At 40.5% G+C, this 15,215-nt stretch overlaps 1 protein-coding gene across 1 annotated transcript in view; it reads left to right on the top strand.

Annotated features, from left to right (window-relative positions):
* STX8 (syntaxin 8) overlaps window positions 1-14,917 on the top strand; it is a gene marked incomplete at its 3' end in the record, with an annotated part of 34,688 nt that extends 19,771 nt beyond the window's left edge. Inside the window, exons 5-6 of the mRNA XM_015421785.1 lie at window positions 12,044-12,168; window positions 14,825-14,917. Of these exons, the coding sequence (XP_015277271.1) occupies window positions 12,044-12,168; window positions 14,825-14,917 (218 nt within the window). The remainder of the gene's footprint in view (window positions 1-12,043; window positions 12,169-14,824) is intronic.
* Window positions 14,918-15,215: the final 298 nt, after the last annotated feature.

Below are 15,215 nucleotides of genomic sequence, written 5' to 3'. Positions count from 1 at the left end.
GGATCTAACATAAATGAGACCTTGTTGAGCTGGGCCATGTGTGTCATAAAATGTAATGCCAGGTAACGGAGATATAAACTTTATAAAGGACACAAACACAAAGGTTTCTTTTAACTTAAAATAAAAACATGCTTAAAACATTAGCACTCTTGCAATATTTTGTTTATTTAACAGTGTCTGATAACTGACACCTCTTGCTCTGAATTATTGCACCAAAATGTCTGTGCTGTTGCAATCTTGAGTATGCTGTCAGGTGAGTATCAGTAAGCTGCAAACCTATGATGGCTCAGCAGCAGCAGAACTGGAAGAAGAAGCAGAAGACAGCCAGTTCCACCACAGGCCTGATAGAAGCCCTCCGGGGGCCTGATCTAGCCCCCAGGTTGCATGTTTGACACCCCTGGTCTAAAACATTCAATTTATTTAAAAACGCAGATATCATTTGCATACAAGAAACTCATCTAAAGAAGCAATATGAACATATTCTAAGGAATAAGAAGTTGGGCATGGTCTATGCAGCTTCTGAAAATGAGAATAAAAAGGTGCAGTGATTTATATTAGAAATCAACAAATTAATATTATGGAACAATTGAAAGATGTGGAAGGGAGATTCATAATGTTGAAAATTAGACTTTCTGACAGCACGAGTTACATGCTTTTGTCACTATATTCACCAAACAATGCCAAAGGAAATTTTTATGAAAACCTTTTCAAGTGGTATTGGAATTCCAAGAAGATGAGATTATGATCTTTGGAGACATGAATTAAGTTTTGATCCTAAAAAGGATAAATCCAAGAAGACAAAACGGAGTAGATTCCTCAAGAATGTTGTCCGGTATAAGGAGTTGCTGTAGTTGATTGATGTATGGAGACTGATTAATCCAAAGTCTAGAAACTTTCTGTTCTGATAGATATCAAATGTATTCTAGAATCAATATGTGTTAGATGTCCAAGAACATGAATCTGAAGAATGCTGAGACTCATCTGAAGATATTTTCAGACCACAATCCATTACTGATATCCTGGCAAGGAAGAAGATTGGGGAAAAGAAGATGGAGACTAAATGACAATCTTTTAATCCAAGAAGACATAATTGAGAAATGCAAAAAAGACCTAGCAAAACTTTAAAAATATAATATTACAGAAGATGCATCTATTACATTGATTTGGGAGGCAATTAAAGTCTATATGAGAGGAAACCTCATTGAGATTGCTTCCAAGAAAAAATGGAAAGAACCACAAAAGTAATAGAAAGAATTCAAATACTGGAAGATCAGCATAAAAAAATTGGGTTTTTAAAAAAGAAAAACAACTGAAAAACCAATTAAATTTGATAGAGACAGAAGAAATGCAGAAGAAATTAAGTTTTATTAAACAAAAATATTTTGAACATGCAAATAAACCTGGATGCTATTCGACATATTGTTTTAAAAAAGAAGATCAATAACTGGAGTCAAAAAGGTGAAATTTCGTACAAAGAGAAAGATATACACAAACAATTCATTCTCCTTTTCCCACAACTCTATAAGAAAGGAAACTGGGGAAGGATTAAACGATTATTTAAAAGAAACATTCATACCTAAATTTATGAAAGGAGATAGAGATATTATGAATCAGAATATTACAGCACAAGAGATTTCACGAGCAATAAAGAAGTTGAAATAAAGCACCAGGCTCAGATGGCTTGACAGCAACATATTACAAATGTTTGGATGAAGAGTGAATTTTATCACTTCAAAAAGTGATGAATCAAATAAGTGAAAAGAAAATATTGACTCAATTGTGGCAGTAGGTATATGTAACATTAATTCCCAAGGAAGGACATGATCCAGTGCTACCACAGTCTTATAGACCTATATTGTTGCTGAATGTGGACTACCAACCTTTTGCCTCAATAATGGCAGAAATGCTTAAGATGCCCTCTATCGCCATTATTATTTATTCTTGCAATGGATATTTTTGCCTCCAGAATTAGATTCGTCTTCAAGAAGAATCAAAATGTCAAAGGATTGAAAGTTGATGAAGACTTCAAGTTAAAAACTTATGCAGATGTTGTTGTTTTGACAATACCAAATCCACAAAATACAATTCAATATGTCATGAAGTATGTAGAATAGTTTGGTTCTTTCTCTTGATTTAAAATTAATAGGAAAACTAAAATAATCTCAATTTTTTAACAAAATAGGAAGAGGACAATATTAAGACAATCACGGGATGTGATTTTGTAACTAACTTAATTAAATATCTGGGAATAAATGTGTCCAGAAAAAAAGATACATCAATTAAAGATAGGTAATGTAGTCTCTAAAAAAAATGCAGAAAGACCTGGAAAGATGGTCTAAATTAAAATTGTCATGGCTCAGAAAAATCTCTGCAATAAAAATGAACGTTTTGCGAAAAATAAACTTTTTATTCCAGATGCTCCCAATTGATATACATGATAAGATACTGAAAGGCTAGCAGAAACAAATAAATACATTTACATGGAATGGCAAGAAAGCAAGAGTTAGATTTCAAGTGTTGCAGGACGAAAAAAGAGGAGTCCTATCAAGCAGCCATCTTGGTTTGGATTTCTAATTGGATTAAAAATCCAAATGAAAGATTGATGAAACTGGAAACAGCAGATTTGACTGAAGATTTACGTAGCCATCTGGATTAAAAAACAAAAATTGTAATGAAATGCAAACAAGACATGATTAATTCACAAGGGGAAATTAAATCCTGGCAGGTAATTAACGGAGAAGGGGAAAAGATACAATTGCTAACATATCTTCAACTTACATCGAGACTTGAAGAAGCAATTTGTGCATAAAGATTTGACTGAATTTGAAGAGATAATACTGAACAAAAACGATTGTGTTTTAGGACGCATTTATAAACTTCAATTTCAATATGATACAGAAATAGAACAAATCAAGACGTATAGTGAAATGGATGCAGAATTTTGATGAAGAGGTATTGTAATGGAAAAACTTCTGGACGAAGGATATAAAGTTCACTATGAGTCAAGTACTAAGACAAAATTGGTATAAGATGTTTTTTCGTTGGTATATAACTCCAAAAGATATTGAGAAGATGGATTAAAAACTACAAAGGAATTTGCTGGAAATGTAAAGAGATTTTCAGTACCTTCTATCATATGTGGTGGTTTTGTAAAAAGACTAGCAAATTCTGGAAAGAAATACATTCTGAAATTCAGAAAATTTTGAATCTAAAATTTGCCATGAAACAGGAGACTATGTTATTAGGAATTTTACCAGATAACATAAATAGATCAACACATGAACTGTTTAGATATATGCTAACCATGGCACAAGTAGTATTCGAACTAAGTGGAAAACCAACGTTTGCCCTAATCTAGAGAACTGGAAAGATAAAATAGAAGAATATGCTGTTATGGCAAAACTGATGAATTATATAAATAAAAGACCAATTATTGAATTTGAGAACAACTGGAGAGATTTTTGTAGCTATTATATATACAGCTGTAAGAGGAGATATATAATCTGGAGATTTAAACTGATTAATATAATTATAGCAATTTTGCAGTTATTGTAATTAATATCTAATTAGTTATTATATGAACTCTGTTTTTGTATGGAATATTATCATCTGTTCTTTTTTCTGTTGAGTTAATACTGTTACTTTAAAATTATATACAAAGTTAAGCAAATTTCTTTTTTCCTTGTCCATCTGTTTTTCGTCACAGCCTTATAGATAAGAAATAATGAAAATATGTTACATGGAAATAGTTGTATAGTCTGGTTACATTGTTATAGCAATTTGTTATGATTTTTATGTTTTATATTTTCTTATTAATGAGTAGTTCTTAATAAGTGTTAAACTGATTTTTTTCCTATTTTCTCCCTTATCCCTCCTTTTATTCTGTATCGCTATCTTAAATATTAAAATAGAACTGCCGAAAAGCATATAATCTATTAATTATTTTATGGCCTCGCAAGGTGTGTGCTGGATTTTGCATTCAGCCAGTTTAACTGAGCATGGAAAGTCAGTCAGGCAATGGCTTCCATGTAGATGGATTATCTTAGCTGAGACGCTGTGTAGCGCATGCACCAGCAAAAGCACAAATTGAGTCAATGACTGTCTGGGAGATTGTGAGGTTCTGCCACCAGAGGGCACATATGTGGTCAGGTATATACCACTGTGGCTGAACCCACAGATAAAAAGATACTCGAAACAAGATTCCTTAAATTGGAAGTCCTTAAAACTGCTCATCCTCTGTTTGCTCACCTGAACCAAAAGTAAGCTAAACACTAGGCAGGGGTGGTAGTATTAGGGCCAGAGGATGCTAGGTGCTGGCATTCTTTGTCGAAAGGATGGTAGCTATGGCTTACTTTTAGCCAATTAAAACATGTTAGTGCTGCAGTTCTTTTATTTAAAAGTGCACACACAGTATAAGCTATTTCAGCTTTATTTTTTGGGGTATCTACAACATATTCTTTTTTCTTTTTACTGTAAAGGAGCAATGACCTCTCCCTGTTTCTAAAAGACATTTCTGATTCTGAATGTGGCCATTATTACATGTTCTGTAATATAAATTAAATCTTGTTCACCTAAATACAATTATGGTTCGGTATAATTCCATAAATTCCCTCTTTGGAATAACAAAAGCTTATGGGTCTAATATTTGTGTGTGAGTGTTGGTTAAATTCCTATCTCTCTTCCTGTATGTGGGTGCCATTTTCTTTACCTAATCTATTGTGAATGTACATCCCTCAGTCTCAAGTCTTTTTAAATCTCTCCCACTGTCATCCCCTTCATTAATCTTCTTGCATCAATGATCACATGTGTTATTGTCCTCATGGTGGGAACAAATTGTGAAAGCATTCTTAAAATTAATCTCTGTTAATGTTTGCTAAATTGACATCCTTTGAAATGTGCTTTTATGTGAGATCTCTTGGTGTGGTACAGCCCTCTTAGTATTTGTAATTCTTATTTTAAGTGACAACTTGAGCCAGGATGCAGATCAGGGCATTGTTTTATATGACACCAGAGTAGTTTAGTTTCCAGTATTGTCAGCCTTAATTAGGATAGAGATCTCAATATCCAAAAGGGCTATGTTTTTTACATGTCTTCTTGAACATAGTTAGTTCTTTGAACCCAAAATGTATTTCTTCAATTTTCAAATGTCTTCTATTGCAATTTTTCAGCTGTGGAGGAATCCATAATGTAGGACCTTGCACACCAAATGTTAACTACATAAATAACATGTTTTTTGTGGTTGCATAACTGTGGTTTTGCAGATTATGTGAGACTTCAGTTGCTCACAGCATATTTTTTCCTTGTACCCCTGCTGGACTCCTTTGTAGTAAAACTGTTAAATTGCTTAACATGGGGACTATTTATTATTATTTGTTTATGTTTAAAGATTTGTTTTCTTCTGAACATACACTGAAGGCAGATAGCAACAGTGGTCATTAATGTCATTCATGTGTCAACTAAAATGGTACTGCATACTGATTAATCAGACTGCCAGTATAAAATGGTTCAATATCTTGTTAGGCGTCAGGGTAAGGTAGGCAACTAATACATTTCATTCTCTGAAACAGTTGCACTGGAAGGTCTAGAAAGATGGGGTCTGCTATATCATTAAAGTGACATAGTTACCACCTTGGTGACAGTGAGTAAAAGGCTTTTTGTGAGTTCCTTATGTTCCTTACATCAAATAATATAGATTCTACCACTAGAGACCAGCTGACCTCAGAACTCAGGTTTCTATGAGTGGAGACAGTCCTTCAGAAGTTTTGGGTTCAAGCCTTCTAAGGCTTCAGAGGTCACAGCCAGCATTTAATTGCGCCTGGAAACAAACTGGAAGCCAGTGAAGTTGATAAAGCCACAAGTATGGTAGGTTCATCATGGCAGACTATGTTAACCACCTGGATTGTCATTTTGTAAGAGTAAAACAAAAAACACCCAAGCAATCTGCCTTTTGTAAGATTATATAAACTTTGCTAAAGATAAGAGTGCTGTTGAATAGCTGGGCCTTCATTATGCTGTTATCCTTTACCATATTGAACTTCCTGAAGCAGCAGCCAGAATAGGTGTCACTGTGGGCAACCTATGAAGAATGGAGAAATTTTGCATTTGCTACCTTATTTTCTGAAATTCCTCTGTTGCATCCTAATTTGGTCAGATAAACAATGTTGTTTGAGACAGTAAGTCCTCTTTTCCTCTTTTGTGAATCACATTCTTATTCTACTCCAAAACTGGAGTTATTGATGGGAGATTTTGTGGTAATGGCAATGAGATGTTACATTGTTTCCTTGGCATTATGAGAAAGATTTTACCAGGCCTTTTGTTGTGTGGAGAGTGAAAGTGGGAAATGATCTAGTGGTAATATGTCAATTGTAGGAGCTGGTTATGTTCCTGATCCAGGTAAGCTGTTTGATGCTACCTCAATCTGCCAGAAAACTTGCCTTGTTCATAGAACCCTCAGGTAGAACCACCAGCCCACATCCATATCCTGTTTTCTTTGATGCTCTGAGTTTGTCTGTTTTAAAAGGATGTGTATAACTAAGGTTAGGCTTGAGTCCAACGTGCTTAAGAAATGCCCCTCCCAAAGTCTGATGTCCAGTCTTACATGTCAGCAGAAAAGCAGAATACTTGGTAGAAACGAAAGGCATATTTTATTTATTTGTAACACTTCTATGCTGCCTATCTACCCAAATAGGGTCTCCAAGGCAACAAACTACAAAACATTTCAGCATTAAAACATCAAGACTGCGTTTAAACTGCATTTAAAATGTAAGTGTATATAAAACATTGCAGGTCAACAAAACATAAACACACAAACAGGGAGGAGGGTTAATATCAGTTAGTGGGGAAATGACAGACAAAACAAAAATGCCTTCACCCGCTGATGGGAGACAATGGTAGAGGGAGACAGACAAAACTCCCTGTGGAGGGAGTTCCAAAGTTTTGGCATGGTGGCCAAGAAGACCCTTTCTCGGGTTGCCACCCATTTAGCCTCAGATGGTGGCAGCCCCTGAAGCAGTGTCTCCAAAGATAATCGGAGATATCGGTGTGCCCCAACGTTTATCATCACGGAGTGGCCTGGGTTATCAATGGAAGAGGAGTCCTAGGAGGAGGACTGCCCCTAAACCTCCCCCGGCAGACCCTCCCAGTGAGGTGGACACTCCAGTGTCTCCCCAAAAAGACCCTGAACCAGCACTGGCACTGCCTTCAGTTCTGAAGGCTCCAGTGTGGATCCACCTATAGCAAGACCTGCCACAGTCTCCTGAAGCACCCTAGGAACAGAAGAGGTGAAGGGCTAGGTTTTAAGCATGGACCAGGAACAGAAGTGCACGCCTGGCAGCCTGTGGCCTCCCTTCTGTTAAGGAAATGTTAGGCAGGACTGATAAATCACCATAGGAGCTGGGCCCCAGTAATCCTCATGAGTAGAGAAGTTGACTCGGATTGTGAGGAGGAGCTTAATACGAACATGTAGGGTAAATACCCATATAAAGCTGCAACCAACGTGGGATTAACTTGTCTGCAACCCTGCAGACAATCCTATCAGTTGCCTGACCTGCTTACCTCTTGGAACCTCTCCTACCTGACCTTGTACTGCTTTTGGACTGTGGTTCTGGATTGCACTACTGGCCCCCTGGACTTTGGATAGGAGCACTAGAACCTTTGCTGGATGACCTGTTGTGGCCCAGGCCAGGACTTGCCTCTAACCTGGTGAGCACAGCATTTATGGAACTGTCTTCTGCTGATGCCTCAGAGCTCGTCATCAGCTGAATGTTAATGTGAGCCACTCAGCTTACTGAAGATAGCGTTGGGTTTAATGGGCTTGGAGTGTTGGAGCTCTACATAGGATTGCAGTACTATCTCTTGTTTTCATATGTTTAAAATTTTCCTTTTGTGTGTGTGTGTGTGTGTGTAATGTACATAGTGTCAGTATAAGAGCACTAAATGTTTAAAATCCTTATATCTGGCTTTTGAGAATTGACATTCTATGGCTACAGCTTTTAATAATATGAATTGTATCAACATACCAGCAGCAGCCTGGACTTGAAAATGGGAAAAGCTGTCTTTGCCATGCATATGTACAACCGCTTTAATAATTTTTGCGGATTTAAATAGAGGTGCTCAAAACACTTCAAATATCATTACTGTTGTCAGTATCCATTGGAGGAAAATGTGATTGTGTGACCTGGGTTTTGTTTAAAAATAGCTGTCGGTGTCGATTGTTTGGAAACTTAAAAGGCCTGTGTGGTCATAGTTTATGGTAAGGGCTGGTTGACTAATCTGAGTCGGGAAGTTTTCTAAGGGTTTCCAGTGAAACAATGTATTTGGAAAGATAAGCTGCTATTTGTTGAGAGTGGCACAACCCTTGATTATAACCCCCAACATCTTTTATATTTGGGCACATTGCTAAGTCTTTTAATTAGTTAAATCTGCTTCCATAATCAAAAGCTATCTGCACACCCCAGTGTGCTGTGACGATTCCAAAGATTTAAGTGATTAACTTGGCAAAGGCAGTGGGTGGCTAATTGGATAAGCTTTAATCTTCACACCACCAAAGTAAAACAGAGGAAGATTGGAGGGAAGCTGGAGGCTATGTTGGGTGAGAAGGTAGCTACCAGACATGTCAGATTATCAGTATTAGTAGGTCACTTGTGCAACTGTAATTAGAAGCTATAATTAGTTAGTTGCAAGAACTTGTGCCATTACACATTTTTGGAAATTACAAAGGTTCTGTTTCCTTTGAGATTATGTTGTTTTCTTTCTTTGGAAGTTTGAAGAGCTGCAACTACAGATTCTAGAACAGAGGATTAGGGCTAAAAAGATTTTTTCTTGAAAAGCCCTTTTAAAAGTTTGAAGATTCGTTATGTTGATGCTGAGAAACATCCCTTAGGGAAGTTTTACAAGTGGTTTTTACAATACTAAAGAGAAGTCTTTTTGTTTGTTTTTGCATTTCACTAGATTAAGCCATTTGGATATGTTCTAAATATTTTTTCACACTTGCTCGTGACATGATGTTTCTTTTGGCACATTGTTTCAGTTATCTGCAATATTAGTACTATCACACTGCTTATTAGATGTCTCATCCTATTGATTGCAATGACTGTCCCAGTTCACCGGCCCCGGGACGGTCCCTCCCAACCCTGGAGGCATACCCACACCCCGACTCACCCCAGGAGTGGCAGACGAGCCGGGGAGAATCGACGGCACAGCCCCCACAAAGGATGCGGTATGACGGGCTGACTCCCGGGGGCCCAGGCCAGAATTACACCACCGGCAGGGCGAGGCCCGCCCAGCGAACTCCGTGGTGCCCCTCCCTTGAGCGACGCGACTCAGGCCCCACTGGGCAAAGACAGAAGCCGGCCGTGGCACCCGGCAGCACGGCTCCGGGCCGATAAGACTGCCGCCGGCCCACCGCTGACCACACCCCAGACACCCGAGGAGCGTCCTGGCATATAAATGGGGGCGGAGCTGGATGGCAGAGGAAGGAGCCGGGGAAGATGGGCGGTGGTGGCAGGAGAGTGTGGGGAATAAAAAGAGGGGCTCTTTAAGAGGACCGGGGAGGAAGAACGTGAGAAGGAGACACTACGCACGATGGCTAGAGAGAGAGCAAAGGGGGCAAGTGGTCTCCAGCCCACGGGGCAGAGGGACCTGAGGGGTGCTGCTAACTCCTTTCCCTGCTGTTCTGAGGTCCTATCGCAGCTCCCTTTTGTGAACCCAACCCGACTGCCAGCGCAACCCAGCTAGACACCACGGCCACTGGTGGAATGCCCCCCCCGGCACCCAGGAGAGGCTCGTCACATTGATTCACATTATGCAGTGCACACTGAGTCTCAGAAAGCCTGGTTATAAATAACATAAAGTATAACCTCAATGATATGCACTAATCTTTTTTGAGCATTTTAAAATGAAGAGGATTGTGTCTCAAAGGGGGCTAAACAATGAAATGACCTTCAGGTTCTGTCAATCCTTGCAAGTCTATTGCTTGACTTTAAAATACCTGCTTGAAGTGGTCTACTTTTAGATTACTGGTGATTGTCTGTAGAGAATTTTAAGGAATGTAAGCATTCATTTTATTTGCAAAGGAGCCCAAAATAGTTCAGATTTCAGACCAAGAAGACTTGTGACATTAAACCCTGACTAATTCATTGTGACATGAACAGTCACAGACAAGGGCCATCTTCATCAGATGCATAATGTGCATAACTGAGATTGTTTCAGGTGGACGGCCATTTTTGTCTGTAGTAGCAGTAGAACAAACTTCAAGTCCAGTAGCACCTGAAAGACCCAAAAAAATTCCCAGGGTATAAGCTTCTGTGAGTCAAAGCTCACGTCATCAGAAGAAGAAGAGATTGGATTTATACCCCACCCTTCACTTGGAGTCTCAGAGTGGCTTACAAACTCCTTTCCCTTCCCCTCCCCAAAACAGACACCCTGTGAGGTAGGTGGGGCTGAGAGAACTCTGACACAAACTGCTCTTTTTCAAGGACAGCTGTGCCAGACCTTGTGACTGACCCAAGGTCACATCAGCAGGTGCAAGTGGAGGAGTGGGGAATCAAACCCGGTTCTCCCAGATTAGAGTCCACACACTTAACCACTACACCAAACTGGCTATTTAAGAAATGTAAGCATCTATATATCTAATTCTCAAGTCGCCCCCTGGTGTGCGGATACTTAAATCCGCACATCGGGGGGACCTGGGGGGGAGGGAGTGGTTTGTGCGCACGTGGGGCGGTCCCCACGTGTGCACAAAAATCCTAAATCTGGAAAAAAACATTGGGGGGATGTTTAAATCCCCCCGAAACTCACAGAGCGTCCCCTGCGCATGCGCAGGGAACGCTCTGCGACCACTGCCGCTTGGAAGGTGAGTGGCGAGCCGGGAGGGGGGGCCCTCGCTTCGGAGCCCGGAGCCGGGGAGGGAAGGCCAGAGGGGGGAGATCGAGCGGGGGGCCGGGGGAGGAACCGGCAGGATGGGGGGACGACTTACCTCCTCCTGCTGCTTCCTTCTCCGCCTTCTGACTTCGGAGCTCCATTTGGAGCTCTGCCTCCCTCCCCACCCCCACCCCCGCAAGTATCGCGGGCCCACCCCTTGTTCATTTTATTTGCAAAGGAGCCCAAAATAGTTCAGATTTCAGACCATCAGATTAAGAGAGTACAGGTACCATCAGATTAAGAGAGTACAGGTATTCAGTAAAATAGCAAGAAGGCTATCCTTTAATCATCCCAATTACTAGGGTGTATGTTTGTGTGTCAGAAAGTAATGGGATGCGGGTAACTAAACCATGCAGTAAGCAATTATATGCAGGAAGTACCAGTGTATTTGGCTGCTTTTTTCAAGAGTTTTAGTGCTTTTGATACTGTATGGATCCCCACATGCTAGATGTTCTCCATACCTATCTCCATCCTCTCTGCAGTTAGTCCAAATGTGCTGCCTGCAGGATTAGCACAGTGGGAACAGCAGCTGTCATGCAAAGCTACTGATGGTTACACTAACCTCATAATAATGTGCTTCTTCTGTGGCATTTCCTTTGTAGTTTACAGGTTTGTGTCAACCATTGGTAAGGAAGCTGATGTTTGAAAGTACTCTCATTGTATAGAGATATTAAATTGTCACACTGGGTAATTATATTCACTTGTGCCCTCAGAGTGCTACAAAGCCTTCATTCAGATATGCAGGTTTTATTCTCACTCTCTCCTAAGCACAAGTACAAAAAGCTTAGAAAAACCTGTGTCATTTTAGTTTTGTCTTGTGAGTGCTGTAAGAAATTGTCTCTGGCTTTGTGTTTTTTCTCTGTGCCCAGCTGCTGGATCTCCTTGGTATTTTCAAGTTTGTGCCACCCATTCTGCGAGACAGATGTTGCCACTGATAGTTAAGAAGTTTCAGATGGCCCTTCAGAATCTCTTGTGTGTTACTGACTTCAGAATTTGCATGGAAGTACATGCTTTGTGTTTGCCTGGTATCACACAATGCTGTGAAAAACAGGTGTCAGCTAAACTTTTAACACTTTAAATTATTTCTTAAAATAAAACTTCTCCCCCTTTGAAATGTTTTTAGATCCACCCTAATGACAGGAGGGGTCAAACGAGGTACAACAAACCCATGGCTTGTGGAAGAGCCCGAGGAAACTAGGGGCCTTGGCTTTGCTGATATCCAGCAGCAGCAACAGAGAATCATAGAAGGTGAAACCTTTTCTTTTTGGTCTTTTCATCTCTCTCCCAATGGCTACATGGAACTCCTGGCTGATAGTTGGTGGTTGATAGCATGTTCCTATGAAAGTGACCTGGATAAGAAAATCTTCCCTTGTAGGGTTTGTTTATTTAGTGATGCTTCTTTTATAACACTTGGAGGTATGAATTCCCTGTGTTCAAGGTAGTTTGTCCCTGACTATCCAAAATGTTTGAGCACTTAATGAATGTTTTCTCCGACTCTGAGAGAGTATCTCTGTTTAAGTTCACATGACTCGTATTTGCCTATATGTTTGTGGGCAGCCAGGGAACAGCTTGTCAAGACTGGAATTCCTTAATATCCTGAAGTAATTAGGCACTGAGCTCTGTCTGAGTACCGGTGGCATTTTAGTGCTTGACCGTTCTAGGTCCTGTCACGGCAGGACCAGGGGGCGTGATACAAGCAAGTAAAAGTCCAGGAACAGTCCGAGGTCAAGCCGGGCAAACCAGGTAGCAAGGTTCAAGCAGGTTTAAATCACAGTCCAAAAGCAGGGTCAGACATACCAAAGTTTCAAGTCCATAAATCACAACAATACCAGAGGAGTCAGAGATGAACGCAGGGTCAACAAAGCCGAAGGTCAAAAGCCAAGGATCAAGCCGAGAAGAATTCCACAAGGTCTGGAGCAGAGATGCAAGGATTCAGGTCCTGAACAAACGACGTTGCCAGCACAAATGACTGCTGGCAACAGACTTGCATATATACAGTGCTAGCTAATCAACTCATTAGCTAGCCAGGAGTGAGGACAGGATCCTGTCAGTAATCAGGGCTAAGAGATCTTCTGGCACGCATGCGTGCATTCTGCCTTTGCTCTCTCAGCTGTTGTCTTCTTACATTCCTGAGCCTGGTTACAGGTGGAGGCGAGTCTGATGATGAATTACTGGGCTGCAGCAGAGACTGATCCCTTGCAGGTGTTCCCTGGGAGGCTCTATCCTCCTCACCACTTAGATAGCTTTCAGCTACAGGATCCAGTCTTTGCCTTTCTGCTGCAGTACTGTCCTCAGGAGCCTGTTCAGGGTCCTCAGGAGCCTGTTCAGGGGCATCAGCAAAGGCAGGCATGACATCAGCAGGGGCAGGCATGACAGGTCCCCTTAAAAGCATCCGTCTTCTGTATCTTTGAGTCACTGGCAGAATCTTTTGCTGGAAATAATCAAGCCAACGTATGTTACTTTTCAGACAAGGGAATGTTTTCCTAATCCAGCCTTGTGCAATCGGGATAAAAATCTTGTAGGCCACTCTTACCCTGAAATGACCGTAGTCTTTGCTTATCCACATACCTGGTTCTGATTGCTACATCCTTATTAGCTTGGAGTGGGTTTGCACAGTTTATGGCCCACCAAGCAGAAGCAGAATGTAGCCTGCATGACAATTCACGAGAGCTACCGTCTTGTCTCAGGATCAGATCTGTTGGGAGTATACATGTTTTCCCCCTTTCCTTCTCATTGCAGCTGCTGTTGTAACCCCAACTAGCTCCCAAGGTCCACATTTTCTTTGCTCTTAATTTTATGCCAGCAGTTGTGAAGTCCTTTTGCCTTCAATAAATATTTCCTTGCCACTGATCATATCAAACCTGCTAAAGGCAAAATGTACGAAGGAACTAAATATTCTGCAAGCATTTTTTTTCTGTTTCATATCTGAAATGATGCTTAAAGCCACAGTTCTAATAAGCCAGCTTTCAGTATGAATGTTTTATGCTATTTTAGAGTTCGCTTAGAAACCTTGCAGAGACATGGTATGTATGAAAGCCATCCTCTATATGTGTTCTAGAAAGCTGCACCCAAGGTAGAAAGGCTTCTGCCCAGAGCTCTGTTGAACTTTCAGTCAGCCATTAATTTTTTGCCTTGTTTGCTTCAACAGCAATTGGCACATATCCCTTTTCTTCCTGTGCTTGTGAACAATTTTCACTCATTCGCAAATGCAGTCCAAACTAGGGGTTGCAATACCATCAGGGGGATTACCCCCTCCCCTTACATTTGTGGGAAATAATGGTCATGTACAAAAGAGAGCTGTTATGCAGCTGAAGTGTATTTCAGTGATTTTTAAGAGGCTAAAGGTGTGGTATTGCCATGTGCTCCAGATTGCAGTAGAGGGTATTTTGTAGACCTAGGGAGAGATTTATGTTGTGGCTGCATTTACTTGTATCTCCCTCTGCCAAGAGTTGGATTATCTCTCCTATGAATGCTACATTTGCACTCCGCTTGAAAAACTCTTTGGATTCCTTGGTGCTTGCATCACCTATTTGTTTCTTAGTCATGTAAAACCTTCCTTAGAAAATCAAAAGGCTTCATAAGGGATGCCTGAGTGTGCCAGAAAGTCCAGTACTTTTAGGATTGAGGATCAGCTGTACTTTCAGTTCCTGAAGGGTTTGGGACTTAACCAAAGTTTCTCAAAAAGAAAATACCCAGCACTGCCTGCATTTACCCTGCTTCTTTAGAATGTTACTGTTGGGAATTAATTATCTTTGGTATCAATACAGTTTACCACTTTGAATGCAGCCCTCATACTTCTGCTCAGCTTATGCAGGTTGTTCTTTCTGCCCTATCACTATGCAGGATACAATGTGGGGTAATAGTAAGGATGGGATTTTTATTGATATTTTGTGTTTCTGTACAGAGCAGGATGCCGGTCTCGAAGCTCTCTCTTCAATCTTATCTCGGCAAAAACAGATGGGGCAAGAAATTGGGAATGAACTGGAAGAACAGAATGGTAAGCACAGTAGAAAGAATTAATCTTATGTTATATGTTGACTTCATTGCAAGAAATACAAGCATGCAACAATTACTTACAAAATACCATGTTAGAACTGTAAGCGTCCTTTATTAAAAGCACTAGGAATAAGGCCTGTTGTGGAAATAAATACAACGAGCTCTAGAAAGAGGCTCTGGGAGAGTGGCAAGGCCTTGGGCACTCAGTGTCAATGTGCTGTGGCGACCTGTGGGGGAACATTTTATACAAAGAACCACAGTCATCTTACAAACATAGGTAACTGCCATTTCGTGACACC

Source organism: Gekko japonicus, unplaced genomic scaffold, assembly GCF_001447785.1.
Source record: "Gekko japonicus isolate JY-2015 unplaced genomic scaffold, Gekko_japonicus_V1.1 scaffold4635, whole genome shotgun sequence".
NCBI classification, from domain to species: Eukaryota; Metazoa; Chordata; class Lepidosauria; order Squamata; family Gekkonidae; genus Gekko; species Gekko japonicus.
Note: the sequence above shows the minus strand (reverse complement) of the source record. Positions and strands in the feature narration are given on the sequence as shown.